This window comes from Bufo gargarizans, chromosome 9, assembly GCF_014858855.1.
Source record: "Bufo gargarizans isolate SCDJY-AF-19 chromosome 9, ASM1485885v1, whole genome shotgun sequence".
Classification (NCBI taxonomy): Eukaryota; Metazoa; Chordata; class Amphibia; order Anura; family Bufonidae; genus Bufo; species Bufo gargarizans.
In genome coordinates this window covers 34,882,643-34,904,916 of record NC_058088.1, presented here as the reverse complement: position 1 = coordinate 34,904,916, position 22,274 = coordinate 34,882,643, and the positions used below count along the sequence as shown (strand labels likewise).

At 44.4% G+C, this 22,274-nt stretch overlaps 1 protein-coding gene across 1 annotated transcript; it reads right to left on the bottom strand.

Annotated features, from left to right (window-relative positions):
• Positions 1-1,049: 1,049 nt before the first annotated feature.
• AGTR2 (angiotensin II receptor type 2) lies at positions 1,050-7,086 on the bottom strand. Its single transcript, XM_044306404.1, has 2 exons — positions 6,567-7,086; positions 1,050-3,961 (listed from the first exon to the last, which is right to left on the bottom strand). Exon 2 carries the CDS (start codon positions 3,907-3,909, stop codon positions 2,809-2,811), a length of 1,101 nt encoding a protein of 366 aa, XP_044162339.1. The 5' UTR covers positions 3,910-3,961; positions 6,567-7,086; the 3' UTR covers positions 1,050-2,808.
• Positions 7,087-22,274: the final 15,188 nt, after the last annotated feature.

Genomic DNA, 22,274 nt, shown 5'->3' with positions numbered 1-22,274 from the left:
GGAAGAAGCACTATGTCTGAGTGAACATGTTGTGGCAGGCGCAACACTATGAAGTGTCCTTTGCACTGTTGCATTAGAAGAATTTTGACTTTTAGAAGGTATCTCTGACTTTTAGTCTAACCAGACTGTCTATTAATCTGTAATTCCTCTTGCGCCGTTCTATGGAAACAGTAGGTTTAAAGAGCACACCAAATTCTTGAAATAACTTCTTTATTAACTTCAACTTTTCTTTATATACAGTGCCGCCTCCGCAGCAGATAGTCCATGTACATAACACGTGTTGAAAATATATCACAAAATGGCGGCATGCATAAGATGGTGGTTCAACTGTTCAATCTTGTCATTCAACATAAAATGGTGGATATATTGCTCTCTTAGGTATCTGTACTCTCACTTTAAGTTATTTAAGCACTTTATGATCTCCCTGAGAGGTATATCTGAGGTCTAACTAATAGTTCACTTGCTGAATTTGGTCGCAATTTGCAGTATGCAGTTAGCAGTAACTATTTGCAGATTGGTTGAGTATGATCTGGTATGGTTGTATGCAATTTGGATTGCAATATGGAATTTGAATTTGGATTGTGAACTTTGTAGTTTGTAATTGGTGGAACTGTAAGTAAACACACATATAACTGTTTCAGTATACAGTTCTAATCACTATATTAACATTAGGAACATTATATAACTGTTTTAAATACCTATTTTGGCTTTGTGCTTCCATAAAACACAGCTCTTAGTGAAGTGTGTGTCTGTTCAGCTCCTCTCTCTGGTGAATAATGATTCCAGTAGCTCCTGCTAGGGGAATTTCCCACACAAGCTGTGTGTGAGGCTGGCTGTGATTGGTCAAAACTCCTGCAGTTTAACTCTATGCATTCTGTTGTTTTTGCTGTGTCATTGAGCTTACCTTACATTATATAATGAATTTTAAAGGCATATTATCTTTTCTGCTTCTGTGAACACAATATATATAACAGTTATATGACATCGAAACATGAAGTCACTGTAAATAACTCCGCTTTTGTTTTTAATACACAAACATAGGAACTGTATTAAGGTTATTGGCAGGTCTCGCTACAGATGGAGTAGAGTTAACACTTCTGTTTTCTGAGATTTCTGAGTTGTGTTATCTAATCTAAGCAAACACCTTCTATTGCTTTTCAATGGCTTTTGTCCCAAGATAACGCGATTAGTTAATAGATTTGAGTTAAGAGCTGGAGTGCTAGCCCTGCACATCTGTATGTTAGCAACCTAGGACAGGTCTTAGCTGGCCAGCTACACATGTTATATTGATACCTAAACTTCGGCAGTATGCAAATCGTAATTTTTTTGTTTTCAAATTGATTGCAGCAAACAGCAACGGCTGCGCAGTAAACTATTAATAGTGGCATGGTAAACTGCTTCAAAATACATCAGTCGTTAAAGGGGTTGCTTTCACAGTGAGATAAGACTAGGCGCTAGCCTCTGGTGGCTGGGCTTATGGATTTGCTGGGCAGGCCGGCACTCCACTAGTTCATCTATGTGTGTCGGTTCACAGGTAGCCCTCAAATCATAACATTTTTGAATTTTCAAAAAAAAAGTTTGTATAATAGCTGTGCTTTATTGTAGAATCATAACTGTGAAGAAATGGGTCTTTTTTTGGCTTTCCCGTAAGTTTTCCTCAGCCATATTATCCCTTACTTCAGCTGTACAGCTAGATGCATTTCTCTCACAAGCAGTGGGTGTTTCCCTTCTGAGGAATCTGGCAGTACTGTACTGCAGTGACCTCACTTCCGTTACTTCCCACAATATTTGTTTTCATCTAGGGAGCTAAGAAAGCTCATAAGGAGGGGGGTATCATACTTACAGACACACATGAGCTTCTCCGCTCTTCAGAAGCTGTATAGAGGAAATCCTTCTATCAGGCTTAGGAGCTCATTTGCCCCCGTTTCCTGTGAACTTTTACTACAGATGGACCTAGCCCAACAAGCAGTGGGTTGCAAATTAGGTGGACGTGAGACCCCTAGTGGCCATGACTTTACATCTTTTTTAAGGTCAATGCAGGCATATTTTTAATGAAGTAATTTTGAAATGTGCTAATTACATGATTCTGTATTAAATTACATTGTGTGAAAGTACAGTCACTCTTTAAAGGGGGTTTCCACATCCTTAACATATGTCTTAAAGGTAGGGGCTGGGACACTGATCACAGTGGAATGTTTAACCCTTTTGTGTTTCACCAGATATGATTTTGCTACTCGCCTATATTCATTTAAATTGGGCTTCAATACCAAACAAAACCCATAGATATAAACACCTGCTTCTTACAACATTGGTTCACATTGATTTCAGACACAGTTGGATGACCTATCCTCTAGATAGGTCATCAGTATCTGATCTGTGGAACCCGGATAACCCCCACTGATCAGCGGTTTGAAAAGCCTTCTCTCAGCCCATCAAGCATATAGTCGTACATTGTATAGCGACTGTGGTTGGTATCTCAGCTCAGCCCCATTCACTTCAATGGGGCTGTGCTGCGCTTAGGCCAAGTGACAGATGAAGGTGACTTCACATGGCCTAGGCAAAACTGAAGAAGGCCGCAGCCCTACTGTGAGTGCTGCTACTTTTTCAAACAGCTGATCAGTGGGGGTCCCAGGTGTTGGACCCCGCAGAATTAACTGCAGAATTGAGAGGTCATCAGTAAAAAAAAAACTGTTAGAAAACCCTTATAAGTAATCAGTCCAATCAAAAACTGCCAATATGGCAACCTAAATTTTAACTCACAATGTTACATAGTAAATATACAATCCAGCCTTCCACATATCCTAAAAGTCATACTTTTGAGTTCTCATAAGTTCCATTCAGCTCTGGCTCTTTCGAATCACTACCCCGTTTGGAGGAGTTGTGATGGCTGTTTGTGCTCTTTCTTATACTACTAAATACATGCCGGAAATTCTCTCGAAACTGATTTCCAACAAAACAATACAATAACGGGTTAAAGCAACTGTTGGAAAATCCTAGACAAATGCTAAAAGGCATAACAGCCTCGACAAATGTCTCAATTCTGCAGTCAAATATTATTTGCATCCTTGTGAGAACATCCAAAAAGGTCAGTAAGTGGAATGGTAGCCAACAAATCAAAAAGCATACAACTATGGAGGTGACAATCTTCAGAACCCGATCTCTGGTCTTCTTGTTCAGCATGGACCCTTTGGTCTTTTTTAGATGTAATCCAATCATGGTGTAGCAAGTAAGAATAACCGTTGTTGGAAAGAAGAAGCCTAGTGTGATCTTCAGTAGGGCCATGGCCACACACCAGCTCGAATACTCCTCCTTGGGAAAGTCCATGATACAGGCGTAGACATTAAGGTTTTTAATGTAGTAAGTGTTCCGAAAGTAGAAGGTAGGAAGTGTTGACATGATGGCTAAGCCCCAAATGATAAAGGACACAAAAATTGCATGTGTCAGTGTCCTTCTCTGTGACCGGAGAGGATAGACGATGGCCAAATACCGATCAACACTCATGCAACTGATGAAGAAGATGCTGGCAAATATATTCAAGGTTAAAAGAGAGCTTGAAATTTTGCACATTACTGCCCCAAACATCCAGTTCAAACCAAAGGCGTAATATGTGGCCCAAAACGGTAGTGTCATGAGGAACAACATGTCAGCTACAGCCAGGTTCAAGATATAGATGCTTGCCACAGTTTTTATGTCTCCTTGTAGACAAATGACCGAAATAACCAAACTGTTCCCAATGAAGCCGAAGATAAAGATGAAGGAGTAGAAAGCCGGGAGAAGATCAAGCTGGTAATCTGGAATAGTGTTATTAGCACAGGACGATGCCAGAGACTGGTTACTCGTTACATTAATAGACAGCTTATGGAGCTCCTCGCTCATGTTGGGGAGCACAGAATAGTTTCTATGTAACATCCTCTTTGGGGATGAGAAGTCTAACGTTTCACCTTCACCACCATGTAACAACCTGAAAAATATAATACTTGGTCAATTGTATAGTATATGTTACCCAAAAAATCAATAAGTTACAAAAGATATATTAGAATTAGTGTTGGTTGAGCACCAAAGTGCTTGTGTGCACTGGTGCTCGAGTAGAACACTTCTCGATGCTTGGGTGCTCTACAGACCACCCGAGCACAATGGAAGTCAATGGGAGAACCCGAGCATTGAACCAGGCACCCCCTGCTCTGAAGAGGGGAGGGTGTCGGGACTCTAGTTCGGCTTAGGAGTCCCTGCTCTAACTCCATATATAGCTATGTCCATATATGGAGTCAGTGCTTGGGGACACCCAGTGTATTTAAATCTAATTTAGCCTGTATTTCTGAAAAGATTCTGGCGGGATTCAAACTCACAACCTTCTACATTATAGCCAAGAATCTTAACCACTATAGAGCTGAATGGCCAGTTACTTAACATAAATAAATAATTAAATAAAAATAAAATATGAGACCTTACTACTAGTAGTAAGTATTCATATACAGCAGAAGACCAATTATATATTTAGATTTTTAAGTAACTGGCCATGCAGCTCTATAGTGTAATGGTTAAAATTTATGGCTGTAATGTAGAAGTTTGTGAGTTTGAATCCCATATGAAACGTTTCAGAAATAGAGGCTAAATTTAATATATATATATATATATATATATATATGTTTTTAGCCATAATATATTTACATATATATTATACAAATATATTATGGATAAAACATCAGTAGTAGTTTCCCACATATTATGCATTCATATATATCAGAAGTATAATTTTATATATATATATATATATATATATATATATATATATATATATATTAGTAATTAAAAATGTTATACAATTACTAAAAAAATATAAATTTTATTTAGCGCTATTTCTGAAAAGGTTCTGATGAGATTCAAACTCACAGCCTTCTACATTACAGGCCAGAATGCTAACCACTACACTGTAGAGCTGCATGGCCAGTTACTTATAAAATGTGGGACTACTTCTGCTGTATAGGAATACTTACTACTAGTAGAAGGTTGTGAGTTTGAATCCCGCTAGAAACCTTTCAGAAATAGAGGCTAAATTAGATTTAAATACACTGACTCGAGCATCAAGCTAGAGCACACATGATATTCAGCAGAACACCGCTATGTGCTGAGCATAGCCATGCTCGAGCTAAACTGGTGTTCGGCCGACCATGCTCGCCCAACACTAATCAGAATCAAATTGGTTTTGGGGCCGTGATCTTTACTCCAAAATAGGGCCTCTTTCACACTTAAGTGATTCACTTTCATGGTCTACATGGTCAGCACACTGACTCTATGGTTTTCCACAGACCATGGGTCCATGGTGACATTATAGTCTACAGGTCTGGATAGATGTCATCTTTTTTTTTTCATGGATCTTTGTATAAGATGCTCTGGAAATTAATTTTCAGCCTAGCATTGTCCTTGAACTATGAATGACACGCGGACTGAAAAATCACAGAACTACGGATGAATCATGGAAAGTGTCACGGATAAAATACGGAACATACCATCACAGACATACCACAGAAGTGTGAATGATTTCATACAGATCTACATTTAGTCCTAAGGAAAACTCACATTGTAATATAAGCTGTGTGCCAAATGACAAACCCAGTTAGTGGTTGAGTATGTAGCATACATGAATACTAAGGTCTTATACACACGACCATACGTATTTTGCGGTTCACGAAACACGAATCCACAAAAAAAAAAAAGGATAACATCCGTGTGACTATGACGTCCGAGTTGCATCCGTTTCTTTGCAGATCCGATGTAACAATGCCAAGGACATGTTCAATTTTTTTTGGCGGAATGGACATGCCGACATACAAACACGGAATACACACTGAGTCATTTTTTGCAGCCCCATTGAAATAAATGGTTCAACACACGGGCCACCAAATAAACGGAACAGATACGGACAACAAAAACATTCAGGTGTGTTCATTAACTTATTAGAACTAATTATCATAACTACAGTATCGCTTTAGACCAGCCATCCACCACCAGTAACCAAACGATTAAAATAAAACAGATGTCGACCCGCTGACTAAATCAGGGGCAGCAGAGTAAGTCATTTTGCGCGCTTTGGTGTATAAGTCATCACTTGTGTTATTTGCACTTTTACTGAGGGCTAAAAATAAATTCACTACTTTATCTTCATCAAATAAATAGTTCAATGACAAACACAACACTGCTATATTACACTCTGGGGATAGTAGTAAAACTGCAGACCTGAGATTTTAGGCATATCATTTGGAGTACATAAAACTATATTTTCCCCATATCCTATCATATAATGTCATTTCTGAGACAGGTATACATGAGGAGGTGCCGATGAACTAAAGACGAGTTTGTCATTTGGCACAACTGATTGTGATATAATATTGTAGTTCCATAGGACTACAGGAATACCTGATATTATCTTAACAACGTATTAGTTAAATGACAAATTCAGCCCTGCTACATCTACCATGTATCTGTAAGATTACAGCAGTGATCCAATACACATATAAATGCAGAATGCAAGAAATAATCTGTTTCTGACTCCACAGATGACAACTTACGGCAGAAAGAAGCTCTACTGGGTCGGGATATCCTTCTCTGTGTCCTCGTCCTGGAATAATTCCCTGAAATGTCTGCTTTCTTTCTTATATCTTCTGTTTATTCCTCTGGGACTTGCTATCCCACATCGCTGTGAGATTGGAAAGGAAAATCTTGGCGCAGAGCTTTTTGGCAACTTTAACTAGCGCTCTCCCTTCATTTCACATTGTATGTATAACTCAGGAGAAAGAGAAAGAAATGCGCCTGAGATTCCTCCAGGTCCAGATAGAAATTCTTTCTGGTTGCCTCTGATTTCTACCAGGCTACATGACGTAATGGTTACCCGGCAGTTCAATAAGATTATTGAGGAGGTTCTACCAGATTTCCTATATAAAGTCAATGTGCTTCTAGACAGGTTGCTTTGGATCTCGGTGCAATGCCTTGAATAAATATCTCATAAGGATCTCATTTTAAGAAGAAGCCGATGCAGGGATAAGTTGATCTTCTCCTTGTGTATGGAATAATAAAGCAGAGGTCAGCAACCTCCGGTACTCCAGCTGTTGTGAAATTACAACTCCCAGCATGCATTCACTTCTATGGGATTTCTGTAAATAGCCAAGTAAGTGTGCAGGGAGTTGTAGTTTTATTACAGCCGGAGTGCCGGAGGTTGCTGATCCCTGTTGTAAAGCATTGATGGGCCTACATAGACTTTTCTAATACAGGGTATTCCCAAGTGGAGGATCTCCCTCTGTGACTTCATGGGTTTTCGTTGTGTGGGTGCATTAAATCCACTAAATGGTTCTCAAAGTGCCAACTTGAGGGACTGAAATAAACAGGCCCTTATACATCAAATGGTTCCTCACCCTTCATTGAGGACTCTTTTCACAAAACTGATGGGTCTTGGGTGTCATATATTCAGCATGTTAGCAAGTCGAAAGGGCATGGAAATATTGACATATTCACCACATGGAAGAGTATATATACACAGTCGAGTCACATTATTATGACAATGTACTACCTTTGACATTGGCAACGTGTAGCTCATGAAGGAAGTCACGCGTGGTGAGCTGGCTTGGTGGGTATTGTAGGGATTTTCTCTGGTAGGCAGGTTAAGCGGACGCAGTACAGAGGCAAGAACACGGTAGTAAAGCAAAAAGTTCAGTGTTTATTCACACCCAAGGAAAAACACAAACACTTTGCAGAGTCCTGGTGTTAATTTACACCACAGGAATTCCTCGTGTTATTTCCCATGGCCAAAGTCCACAGAACTCAAAACAAACACGTCACCTGGATATCCACAGCAGGCTTTAGGGTGCCTGGCTTCCAGCTGGTGGCTCTCATGCAGCTCCCAGAGACACAGAGCCTTCACAGCTCCACTTTCACTTGGAGGAACATAGAGAACTGCTGGCTGTGTTTTTAAACCCCAGCCCAAAACCTGGCCTGGACGTGGGGAACAGCCACCCACCCTGCTCTTTGGCTGCTCCCAATAAGAACCGGCACGGATCGGCTTTTCAGCCACACTAAGAATAAACAGTGTCAGCGAGCACTAGCTGCGGCTGACACATAAAATAACCTGTTCTTATCTCACCGAGGCCAGGACCTCAGTGACATGTACCTTCCGTCAATGACGGACCCGTGCGCCTTCCTACAGTATATACACTGACAAGCAAAAGGGTAACAATGTTTTGAACTTTTGACTTTTAGGCTCCAATCTCACCACAGCTTCAAACGTGAGACTACCATCATTTTATAGACAATCATCTTGGCTATCTCATGTATAAATTGGACTTACAGCCATTTAGCAAATGATTTGTTATGCAGATTCTTGTCATGTAAATGCATAGTTACTGCTTTGCTCCTGGTGATGGAAGAATCATTTTCTTTTTGTACATTACAAATTACAACCTGCTCTCACATTCCCTAATAGCTCAGTGTGTTATTAGGTTGATTCCCAAGTGTAAGGTCACTGATTCGATTCCAGGAGCAGCCATGAAAATTTCCCAAGAAAAGAGAAACAGCATCATCCAGCTCATCGATAGCGGTATCTTGGCCAACAAAATTGCCAAACTGCATCATGTGAGTGCCATGACAGTTGGAAGACTACAAATTGAAGTCAGTCCATGCATTCCAAAGCCAAGAGGTGGATGTCCAGGCAAAATATCGGAGTCAACAAGTTGGCTCATCACAAGGTCTATCAGTTCTGGCATGAGAAACAAGGCAAAGCAGGTGGTATATATGCTTTGTTATAGTGAGATCACAGACTTCCATGCAAGCACTGTGCAACGCGCATTACATAAGTCTGGAATGGAGGCCCAAAAAAAGGTGAAGAAGCCTCGACTTCAATATTGTCATAAGAAGCAGCGGCTCAAGTTTGCAAAAAAGTATGAATAGTGGACAGTAGAAGATTGGAAATGGGTGATTTGGAGCAATGGGGTGAAAGTCAATAGACTGGGCTCTGATGGGTGCAAATGGGTCTGGAAGAAACAAGGGAAAAGAAGGCAAACGGATCGAGAAATTGAAGGAACTTTCAAGTTCTATGGAGAAAGCCTGATGATATGGGATTGTTTCACAGCCAAAGGCATTGGATACTTGACCAGGGTCGATTGTGGTCTCAATGCTGAGCTATATGTGAGTATGCTACAAGATGGGTTACTTCACATACTCGAGTACTATGGGTATGAATAGGACGACAGTGTTCCAGCAGTACAATGCCCCGAAGCATATGTTGAGATTGCCAAATAAATGGTTCAATGACAAAGAAGTAGAGGTGCTGGATTGGGCCCCACAGTCCCCAGATCTCAAAATAATGGAACATTTGTGAGTAGAGTTATAGAGAAAGCTATATTTGTACCCAAATGAGTCGACCAGTATGCAGCAACATTGGGAACGTGTAGAAAAATACCTGGGAATAGATTTAGGTAGAGACATGCTTGAATTTGATCGAGAGTAAGGGTGATTTACAAAATACTAACAAAATAATAAAAATGAAAATTTAGAATTTTAGGAGCAAAACAGTAACAATGCAGTTATATGACAAGAATCTGCATAACTAATAATATACTAAAAAGTTACAAGTCCAATTTATGCATGAGATTTCCAAGATGATTGTCTATAAAAGGATGATAGTCTCACATTCAAAGCTGTGGTGAATGATGAGATATGAAGCCTGAAAGTCAAAAGTTCAAAACATGGTTACCCTTTTGCTCTTCAGTGTAAGATGTGCAATAGGCTGTCTGCATATACTGTATATCCCATGTTGATGGAGATTTATCAGAGTTGCAAAAAGGAGTCATTATTGTCTTTCAGGCCAAGGGTGGCAGTATTTCTGAACCTCCACAGTTTGTGAACTGTTCTTGTGCTGCTGAGGTGAAAGTATTGTGAGTAGAGTACAAATGGCCCCATTGTGAATAAGCAAAGTGGAAACTGTGGAGCACCACGTGCCATTGATGTGAGAAGTGAACATTGGCTATGAAGGTGCAGGAGGGCGGTCCGACATGCTACAGTAAAACAGATCAAGGCCAAAATGAACCAGCGGGCTACCAGGCGTGTGTCTAAAAGAACATATCAGCAAACACTACTGTGTATGGTGTTCCTAAGCAGACGGGAGGTTGCTGCACCCCTGCTAAGAAAGTTGCATTGGCAGAAAAGGTTTCAATTTTCACTGCAGTATCGGAATTGGACCTCTGATGATTGGCAAAGGGTTGTATTCTCAGATGAGTCACATTTTCTGCTTTATTGAACGGATGGATATTGACGAGTCAGACGAGAAACATCAGAGAATAAATACTCTGCAAACATTGCTGGAAGAACACAAGCTGATGGTGGCAGTGTTAAGGTCTGGAGAATGTTTTCATGGCAGCCACTGTCCCTGTACCGCATGAGACCAATAAAGTCTGTGATTGGCTGCAGCAGTGTATGGGACATCACTGCTGCAGCCAAACCAATATGTTACAGACTGGAGCCTGGGGAAGAGAATGGAGTGGTGGATTAAAGGGGGCTGGTAAGGTAGGTGTAAGTTTATTATTATTACAGCAGGCCACGTGAACATCCCGTTTGACACACGGCTAGTGATCACCGCTACCAATGTCTGGTCCAGGGCTGATGAGTCACTAGTGACGGCACGTCACTGAGTGCGGCATGGGTAACACATGACCGCAGAGGTTAGTCACTGGTTGCGGTGGTCACTTGCTCTGCATCAAACAGAACGTTAATGTGGGTAGGCTGACAGAGGAGCTGGAAAGCAGTGGCAGGGATTAGGTAAGCATGCTCACCACTGCGGGTTTGGCCATGCAGGGAGGGTCTAAAAAAATGCTCCATTAGGTGAACAACCCCTTTAAGTACTGTACCTTCCTGTGGAGAGAACTTTGGATATATGTGTACTGTAAAGTTGTGTTTTGTTTTGCAAATAAATTCAGATGACTTGTTCCCATGATATTTTAAAAGCACCTCCCTGCATCGAGCTCCTTACACACCATCATCTTGGAATTCTCATATGGTGTACTTGAAAATCAAACATTTAATGAAGTTTGTCTGAATGCAGTAATCCCCAGATCAGAAACTGAATCCAAATTGTCTCACTTTAGCAAATGGCATTTATCATGTAGAGCAGGGGTCGTAGCTAAAGGCTCATGGGCCCTGGTGCAAGAGTTAAGATTGCCCCCCCCCCCCTCTCTTTCACTCAGTGGCTTGTGGCTTGTGGCTTGTGGCTTGTGGGGTGCACTTATCCTTTCTGCTGCCTGAGGCAAAAACTGAAACATCCCCCCCCCCCATACCAAATTCCTAATCTAACCCCTTCCCTCCAGTCCTTGTCATGGTCTTACCTTCTTACTGTTCTCCTTCGTTTGACATGTGCTGGCGGCCATCTTGGTTTCTGGGTTTCTTGTAGCCTCCCACCCTGCGGCTTCTCCTTCCCACTGGGAGGAGCTGGATGCCTAGCTCATATATATAGGAGGTCTGTGGCTTCAGTTCCTTGCTTGGTCCTCCTGTGTTCACATGCTTCTAAGACTGCTGCTGCTTCTGGTTCCTGATCCTGGCCTCGTCTGACTACCCCGTTGGTTCCTGATCCCGGCTTCGTCTGACTACCCTGCTGGTTCCTGATCCAGGCTTCGTCTGACTACCCTTCTGGTTCCTGACCTCTGTCTACGCAAGACCCTGCTTCGGTTTAGCCATCCGTTTGGACTTTTGCTTACAGCTTGATTTTCAATAAAGCCTTCTTATTTTCACTTATCTCTTGTTGTACGTCTGGTTCATGGTTCCATGACATTAGGACCAAGCCATGAATTTTGACGGTACAGGGCCATCCTCGCTACCTACGCTGGTTGCCAGACTTGATCAGCAGGATCACCTGTTGGGTCGGTTCGCTGTGGCGTTGCAAACCCTGCTTGAACGCACGGCTCATTTCGCTTCCGTTGCCGATGGGTCGGTTGTCGCTCCTGGGCCCGCTCCTACTGCCGCTCCGGTTGTTGCGCCAGAGTCTACCCCGACACCTGTTGCTGCGCCTGCGGTGTCTCGGGGTATGACCGGTTCTGCCCCCCTTCCACAGCGCTTTGGGGGAGAGCCAACTCAGTGCCGAGGTTTCCTTAACCAGGTGGGCATTTATTTCGAGTTGCTGCCACATGCCTTTCCTACTGAGAGATCAAAGGTGGGCTTCTTGATCTCGCTGCTCTCGGACAAGGCCTTGGCCTGGGCCAGCCCTTTATGGGAGAACAACAATCCAGTGGTTGCCGAGTTTTCCGGTTTTGTTGCTTCTCTTCGGAAGGTATTCGATGTGCCGGCTCGTGCTGCCTCTGCTGCGAAGCTCCTTATGTCCATCAGACAGGGTTCACGATCCGTAGCTGAATACGCCATTGAGTTTCGTACCCTGGCAGCAGAGGTGGGCTGGAATAATGAGGCTCTGGTCGCTGCTTTCTCTCATGGTCTCTCGGATGCCTTGAAGGATGAGGTTGCAGCTAAGGACCTACCAGTGGAGCTCGAGTCTCTTATTTCTTTCCTGATTTTGATTGACACCAGACTCAGGGAGAGACCTTCCTTTAAGGAGAGCCTGCGGAGGTCTTCTAACAGATTGGCGCCTACGTTTGCTGTCCCACCCGTGCCTCCCTCTCCTCCCACGCTTCCTGGGGATGACTCGTCTGGGGGTGAACCCATGCAGCTGGGGTTTGCTCGCCTGTCCGAGGGGGAGAGGGTACTCCGGAGACGCGAGGGCCGATGCATGTACTGTGGTCTCGGTGGGCATTTTCGGTTGGCATGTCCGAACCGTCCGGGAAACGCTCGCACCTGAGATCCTGTCGGGGGCAGATCTTGGGTGGAGTCTCCTCGTCCCCGGTTTCCCGTGTTGACAAACCACTGATCACTGTTGTCCTCTCCTGGGTCGGGGGCTCGGTGACGACCCAGGCGTTGGTGGACTCTGGTGCTGGTGGTTTGTTCATTGATAGTGTGTTCGCTGCCGCCAATTCCATTCCTCTGCAGCCTCGAAGTTCCCCACTGGCTCTTGAGGCGATAGACGGCAGACCCCTTCTGCCGCCACACGTGACTCATGAGACCCTTCCAGTGGGGATAGCCATTGGTGCCGTTCACAGAGAGTCGGTCTGTCTCCAGGTGATTTCGTCTCCACACTACTCGGTGGTCTTGGGGTACCCCTGGCTCCAGAAGCATAATCCGACTTTCGATTGGAGATCGGCCGAGATCCTCTCGTGGTCACCGCAGTGTGGGGCTAGTTGCATCCATGGGCCTGTCAAGTTGCTGTGTACTTCCTCGGACTCTCTGTTGCCTCCTGAATACGAAGAGTACCGGGATGTATTCGATAAGGTGCGTGCGGTTGCCCTACCTCCGCACCGCCCATACGATTGTGCCATAGAGTTACAATCTGGTGCCGTTCCTCCTCGTGGCAAAGTCTATCCACTGTCGGTAGCGGAGAATGAGGCCATGGAGGAGTACGTGAGGGAGGCGCTTTCACGCGGACACATTCGCAAATCCTCGTCCCCGGCAGGGGCTGGATTTTTCTTTGTGAAAAAGAAGGGCGGTGAGTTGAGGCCTTGCATCGATTACAGGGGTCTCAATCGCATCACGATCAAGAACGCTTACCCGATACCCTTGATTTCCGAGCTGTTCGATCGCCTCAAAGGGGCCACGGTCTTTACCAAACTCGACCTGAGGGCGGCATATAACCTGGTAAGGATCAAGGCGGGCGATGAGTGGAAGACCGCGTTTAACACCAGGACCGGTCATTATGAATCCTTGGTTATGCCCTTTGGGTTGTGCAATGCGCCCGCAGTCTTCCAGGAATTCATCAACGATGTTTTCCGTGACCTGTTGCAGCAGTGTGTGGTGGTCTATTTGGATGACATCTTGGTATATTCTGAATCCATGGAGGCCCACATTATGGATGTCAGACGAGTGTTGCAACGGTTACGAGAGAACAGGCTGTTCGGTAAGCTTGAGAAATGCGAATTTCACCGATCCCAGGTAACCTTCTTAGGTTACATCATTTCCGCTGAGGGGTTCTCCATGGATCCTGAGAAGGTTTCGGCTGTCTTACAGTGGCCCCAGCCCAGTGGTCTCCGTGCCCTGCAGCGCTTTTTGGGCTTCGCCAATTATTATCGGAAGTTCATCAGGGACTTTTCTATGCTAGCCAAGCCTCTCACGGATCTGACCAGGAAGGGCAGTAATTTCCAGGTCTGGCCGCTCGAGGCCATCCGAGCTTTTGAGGCTCTAAAGTCCGCCTTTGTGTCGGCTCCGATTCTGTCGCATCCCAACCCTGGGTTGCCCTTTGTCCTCGAGGTGGACGCGTCTGAGACGGGAGTAGGCGCCCTTCTGTCTCAGCGTAGAACACCAGAGGGTCCTCTGCTTCCTTGTGGGTTTTACTCCCGGAAACTGTCTTCCGCGGAGTGCAACTATCAGATTGGTGACAGGGAGTTATTGGCCATCGTGCAGGCCCTTAAAGAATGGAGGCACTTGCTCGAGGGTTCGGTGGTTCCGGTTCTCATCCTGACGGACCACAAGAATCTTACCTACCTTTCTGAGGCCAAGAGATTGACACCACGTCAGGCCAGATGGGCTCTGTTCTTGTCACGTTTTAATTACGTGGTCTCCTACCTACCCGGTTCCAAGAACATCAGAGCGGATGCCTTATCACGGCAGTACTCCGAGCTGTCCGGGGAGGAGTCGATTCCGACTTCGGTCATACCTCCGAATCAGATCCTGGCCGCCATTCGCACCAGCCTGACCTCTCCCCTGGGTGAGCAGATTTTGGCGGCTCAATCTGGTGCTCCCTCTGGGAGACCCAACGGCAGGTGTTTTGTGCCTGAGGAGTTGCGCACTCGGTTGTTGCGAACCTACCATAACTCCAAGGCCGCGGGGCATCCTGGAAAGAATCAGCTGTCCTGGGCTGTTTCACGTCTGTTCTGGTGGCCTTCTCTACGTTCCGACATCGCCGCATATGTAGCGGCATGCTCCGTTTGTGCCCAGAGTAAGTCCCCTCGGCACCTTTCGTTGGGCCTTTTGCAACCCATAGCCACCGGGGAGCGCCCATGGTCACACCTGGGGATGGATTTCATTGTGGACCTCCCTGCATCCCGAGGCCATACGGTCATTCTCATGATTGTGGATCGGTTTTCCAAAATGTGCCACTGTGTTCCTCTCAAGAAGTTACCCTCTGCACAAGAGTTGGCCACGATTTTCGCCAGGGAGGTCTTCCGGTTGCACGGTTTGCCCAAGGAGATTGTGTCGGATCGGGGGAGTCAGTTTGTGTCCAGGTTCTGGCGCGCCTTTTGCTCCCAGTTGGGGATTCATCTCTCTTTCTCCTCGGCCTACCACCCTCAGTCCAATGGGGCTGCAGAACGATCCAATCAGGCCTTGGAGCAATTCCTTCGTTGCTATGTCTCCGATCACCAAGACAATTGGGTTGACCTCCTGCCTTGGGCTGAGTTTGCCAGGAACACGGCGGTGAACTCTTCCTCTGGGACGTCTCCCTTCATGGCCAATTATGGGTTCCAACCTGCCGTGTTACCGGAGGTATTCTCTCCCCAGGATATTCCGGCTGTGGAGGATCACCTTTCCGTCCTACGTGCTTCTTGGGTACAGATCCAGAGGTCCCTTGAGGTCTCTGCGCAGCGCCAGAGACTCCAGGCTGATCGCAGACGAGCGCCCGCTCCTTCCTACCAGGTCGGAGACCGTGTATGGTTGTCCACCCGCAACCTCAACCTTTGAGTGCCCACTCCCAAGCTGGCGCCTCGCTTTGTTGGTCCCTTCCGAGTGCTTCGCAGGGTAAACCCGGTAGCCTATGCCCTTGCTCTTCCTCCTGGCATGCGGATCTCCAACGTGTTTCATGTCTCCCTGTTGAAGCCATTGGTGTGTAATCGTTTCACTTCCTCGGTTCCTCGGCCCCGTCCGGTCCAAGTGGGCAATCGTGAGGAATATGAGGTGAGCAATATCCTGGACTCACGCCTGGTCCGCGGTCGGTTGCAGTTTTTGGTCCATTGGCGTGGTTATGGTCCAGAGGAGCGTTCCTGGGTTCCCTCCGCAGATGTCCATGCTCCTGCTTTGCTCCGAGCCTTCCACGCACGCTTCCCTCAGAAACCGTTCCTTACTCCGCGGAGGAGGGGCCCTTGAGGGGGAGGTACTGTCATGGTCTTACCTTCTTACTGTTCTCCTTCGTTTGACATGTGCTGGCGGCCATCTTGGTTTCTGGGTTTCTTGTAGCCTCCCACCCTGCGGCTTCTCCTTCCCACTGGGAGGAGCTGGATGCCTAGCTCATATATAGGAGGTCTGTGGCTTCAGTTCCTTGCTTGGTCTTCCTGTGTTCACATGCTTCTAAGACTGCTGCTGCTTCTGGTTCCTGATCCTGGCCTCGTCTGACTACCCCGTTGGTTCCTGATCCCGGCTTCGTCTGACTACCCTGCTGGTTCCTGATCCAGGCTTCGTCTGACTACCCTTCTGGTTCCTGACCTCTGTCTACGCAAGACCCTGCTTCGGTTTAGCCATCCGTTTGGACTTTTGCTTACAGCTTGATTTTCAATAAAGCCTTCTTATTTTCACTTATCTCTTGTTGTACGTCTGGTTCATGGTTCCATGACAGTCCTACTGTTAAAGGGGTTGTCCTCTTTTTACTACTGATGACCTATCCTCAAGATCAGATTGGTGGGGGTCTGACAACCGGCACCGCCGACAATAAGCTGTTTGAAGAGGGGCAAGTGCTCATATGAGAGCTGCTTTCTCTGCTCTGTTTACCTGCTCGCTGCTGCAATTGCAGTGGTGAGCAGGTAAACAAAGCAGAGAAGGCAGCGCTCATACGATAAAAAAATGGACAACCCCTTTAACCACTTCAACCCCCCTAGCTGAAACCCCCTTAATGACCAGGCCACTTTTTACACTTCTGCACTACACTACTTTCACCGTTTATTGCTCGGTCATGCAACTTACCACCCAAATGAATTTTACCTCCTTTTCTTCTCACTAATAGAGCTTTCATTTGGTGGTATTTCATTGCTGCTGACATTTTTACTTTTTTTGTTATTAATCGAAATTTAACGATTTTTTTGCCAAAAAAATGAAATTTTTCACTTTCAGTTGTAAAATTTTGCAAAAAAAAGACATCCATATATACATTTTTCGCTAACTTTATTGTTCTACATGTCTTTGATAAAAAATGTTTGGGTAAAAAAAAAATGGTTTGGGTAAAAGTTATAGCGTTTACAAACTATGGTACAAAAATGTGAATTTCCGCTTTTTGAAGCAGCTCTGACTTTCTGAGCACCTGTCATGTTTCCTGAGGTTCTACAATGCCCAGACAGTAGAAAACCCCCACAAATGACCCCATTTCAGAAAGTAGACACCCTAAGATATTCACTGATGGGCATAGTGAGTTCATAGAACCTTTTATTTTTTTGTCACAAGTTAGCGGAAAATGATGATTTTTTTATTTTTATTTTTTTCTTACAAAGTCTCATATTCCACTAACTTGTGACAAAAAATAAAAACTTCCATGAACTCACTATGCCCATCACAAAATACCTTGGGGTGCCTTCTTTCCAAAATGGGGTCACTTGTGGGGTAGTTATACTGCCCTGGCATTTTAGGGGCCCAGATGCGTGAGAAGAAGTTTGAAATCAAAATCTGTAAAAAATGACCGGTGAAATCCGAAAGGTGCTCTTTGGAATGTGTGCCCCTTTGCCCACATAGGCTGCAAAAAAGTGTCACATATCTGGTATCACCGTACTCAGGAGAAGTTGGGGAATGTGTTTTGGGGTGTCATTTCACATATACCCATGCTGGGTGAGAGAAATATCTTGGCAAAAGATAACTTTTCCCATTTTTTTATACAAAGTTGGCATTTGACCAAGATATTTATCTCACCCAGCATGAATATATGTGAAATGACACCCCAAAACACATTCCCCAACTTCTCCTGAGTACGGCGATACCACATGTGTGACACTTTTTTGCAGCCTAGGTGGGCAAAGGGGCCCACATTCCAAAGAGCACCTTTAGGATTTCACCGGCCATTTTTTACAGATTTTGATTTCAAACTACTTCTCACACATATGGGCCCCTAAATTGCCAGGGCAGTATAACTACCCCACAAGTGACCCCATTTTGGAAAGAAGACACCCCAAGGTATTCCGTGAGGGGCATGGCGAGTTCCTAGAATTTTTTATTTTTTGTCACAAGTTAGTGGAATATGAGACTTTGTAAGAAAAACATAAAAATAAAAATCATCATTTTCCGCTAACTTGTGACAAAAAATTGAAAATTCTAGGAACTCGCCATGCCCCTCACGGAATACCTTGGGGTGTCTTCTTTCCAAAATGGGGTCACTTGTGGGGTAGTTATACTGCCCTGGCATTCTAGGGGCCCTAATGTGTGGTAAGTAGTTTGAAATCAAAATGTGTAAAAAATGCCCTGTGAAATCCTAAAGGTGCCATTTGGAATGTGTGCCCCTTTGCCCACCTAGGCGGCAAAAAAGTGTCACACATGTGGTATCGCCGTACTCAGGAGAAGTTGGGCAATGTGTTTTGGGGTGTCATTTTACATATACCCATGCTGGGTGAGAGAAATATCTTGGCAAAAGACAACTTTTCCCATTTTTTTATACAAAGTTGGCATTTGACCAAGATATTATCTCACCCAGCATGGCTATATGTAAAATGACACCCCAAAACACATTCCCCAACTTCTCCTGAGTACGGCGATACCACATGTGTGACACTTTTTTGCAGCCTAGATGCGCAAAGCGGCCCAAATTCCTTTTAGGAGGGCATTTTTAGACAGTTGGATCCCAGACTTCTCACGCTTTCGGGCCCCTAAAATGCCAGGCAGTATAAGTACCCCACATGTGACCCCATTTTGGAAAGAAGACACCCCAAGGTATTCAATGAGGGGCATGGGGTATTGGGCACAAGTTAGCGGAAATTGTTTTTTTTTTTTGTATTTTCTCACAAAGTCTCCCTTTCCGCTAACTTGGGACAAAAATTTCAATCTTTCATGGACTCAATATGCCCCTCACGGAATACCTTGGGGTGTCTTCTTTCCGAAATGGGGTCACATGTGGGGTATTTATACTGCCCTGGCATTTTAGGGGCCCTAAAGCGTGAGAAGAAGTCTGGAATATAAATGTCTAAAAAATTTTACGCATTTGGATTCCGTGAGGGGTATGGTGAGTTCATGTGAGATTTTATTTTTTGACACAAGTTAGTGGAATATGAGACTTAGTAAGAAAAAACAAAAACAAAAAAACAAACAATTTCCGCTAACTTGGGCCAAAAAAATGTCTGAATGGAGCCTTACAGGGGGGTGATCAATGACAGGGGGGTGATCAATGACAGGGGGGTGATCAGGGAGTCTATATGGGTGATCACCCCCCTGTCATTGATCACCCCCCTGTTAGGCTCCATTCAGACGTCCGTATGCGTTTTGCGGATCCGATCTATGTATCCGTGGATCCGTAAAAATCATACGGACGTCTGAATGGAGCCTTACAGGGGGGTGATCAATGACAGGGGGGTGATCAGGAAGTCTATATGGGTGATCACCCCCTTGTCATTAATCACCCCCCTGTAAGGCTCCATTCAGACGTCCGTATGTGTTTTGCGGATCCGATCCATGTATCCGTGGATCCGTAAAAATCATACGGACGTCTGAATGGAGCCTTACAGGGGGGTGATCAATGACAGGGGGGTGATCAATGACAGGGGGGTGATCAGGAAGTCTATATGGGTGATCACCCCCTTGTCATTGATCACCCCCCTGTAAGGCTCCATTCAGACGTCCGTATGTGTTTTGCGGATCCGATCCATGTATCCGTGGATCCGTAAAAATCATACGGACGTCTGAATGGAGCCTTACAGGGGGGTGATCAATGACAGGGGGGTGATCAATGAATCACAATGCATTAGTAAGTGCAGTGTATTAACTTTGTCTACATCATAAATGTGCAGTACCTCAGACCTGGCGGTATCTGCAGTTGTTTTGTTTTAATGTATTGTAATGTTATGTTGTGCCATATACTCCAGCAAGGGGAGGTAAGGTTGGAATTGGTTGGCAGGAATAATTCTAAGGAAAATTTTCCAGTAAGCGTATCTTTCTTTAACCCCTTAGTGACCATCCATACGGCGGTCACTAAGGGGCCTTAGGCTGGGACGCCACGTTTTTACGGCGGCCCAGTCTAAGCGCTGCACGGCTCCCCCGTGCAGCGGGGAGCACGGACCCGGCTCTCACATGAGAGCCGGGGCCCTGCTCTAGCAGCCCTGACCGGCAGAAGTGCCGATCCGGGCTGTTTAACCCTTTACATGCCGGGCGCAATGGCGCCCACTGCATGTAAAGTGGTGACAGAGGGAACGGACTCCCTCTGTCTCCCATCAGCACTCCGAAAATAAGATTGCGGGGTGCTGATGTGTTGGGAAGCTTACCTTGCTTCCGTTCAGGGCCCCGAGCCTGTCTGCAGTTCTCTCCAACAGGCTGTGCCTCTCTGGCGCTGCCTGCTGGTCAATCTTTGAATAGCATTGCTATTGAAATGTAATGCATTACATTTTAAAAGCAATCAAAATACTGTATATTAAAGTCCCCTTGTGGCACTTTTAAGTAGTAAAAAAAATAGAAAAAAATACACATTTATTAAATAAATAAAATTCCATAAAATAAAAAAAAATATGCTTTTTTTTCCATTGAAAATACGCTTTTCAATGAAAAAAATTGCAAAAAGAAAAGATCCCCCATATGTTTGGTATTGCCGCGTCCATAACGACCCGGACTATATAAATATTACATAAATTATCCCCTATGGTGAACGCCATAAAAAAAAAAAACTAAATTTCTAATTTATTCTTAGTTTCCACCGAAAAAAACGTAATAACAAGCGATCAAAAAGCGGAATTTACTCCAAAATGATACCAATGAAAAATACAAGTTGTCCCTCAAAAATCAAGCCCTCGCACAACTCCATAGAAAAAAAAAAAAGTTAGGGGTCTTGTGAAGTGGCAATGCAAAATCATTTTTTGGGTTAATAAAAGGGGTTTTATTGGAAAAAAAGTAGTAAAACTTAAAAAAATTATAAGTATTTAGTATCACTGTAATTGTACTGACCCAGAGAATATTATGTTATTTGTACCGAAAAATGAACGCCGTAAAATTTATAATGTAAAAACACAGTGGCAGTATTGCTATTTTTCCCCATTTCCTCCCAGAAAGAGTTAATAAAAGTTAATCAGAAAGTTATGTCTACCCCCAAAATAGTGCCATTAAAAACTACAACTTGTCCCGTAAAAAACAAGCCCTCATAAAGCTATATAGACGGAAAAATAAAAAAGTTATAGCTCTTGGAACGAGACCATGAAAAAAGGAAGAAAAACGCTTGGTCGTAAAAGCCCAAACAGGCTTGGTCACTAAGGGGTTAAAATAATGCAAACTTTGTTTCCAATCCAATTTTCCTTTAGATTATTCTTGGGAGTCAGACCAGTGATGTCTTATAGAGCATGCATCAATGTGGAGATGAAAGTAGGATGTGAGCTGTGAACTGTTTTGTTTTATATTATAAATAAACGTTTGTTGAGTAATATGATCGTTTGCATGGTCCCCTAAATCATAGTTTGCCAGTAGCAGATCGTGCCATCTAAACAGCACTCTACTGTCGGCAAACAATGATTATGTATGGGGACGAACTATGGCATTAGCGATCTCTCCTCCCCATACTGTGGAGGGAATCGCTGCATGCGAATGGCACAATCTCTTCCACTGACAAGAAGGCAATTCTCGAGAAGGCTTCCCAACAATTGTCTGCTAAATCTGTCAGTGTAAATGGGCCTTAAGACTTAACGATGCTCCAACTTCAGTTGTTGGACACAGGGACCGTCATATCAGTGATTGATAACATTCTCTGTGTAGGTATGTATACAGAGATAGCTGTCAGTCACTGATAGCTGTATACAGGGGAGGTGTTATCAGTGATTTATAGCATTCTCTGTGTAAGTGTGTGTATATATAGATCACCATCAGTAACTGATAACATGGCCCCGTGTACAAGTGAACTCAGAAAGAGAAGAGATATCTCTTGAATTATAAAAAAGAGTTTCTGTCTGTTTGTCCCAACGTCACTCTGTCTGTCTGTTCTTTATTTGCGACCAAACGACTAGAGCGATCTTCACCAAATTTGGTACACAGGTACATCAGGTGTCTGGAAAGGTTTTCTCAGCTCTCTAGGATGTACCGTTCCTGAGATATTCCCAAAATATGACTTGCATTAG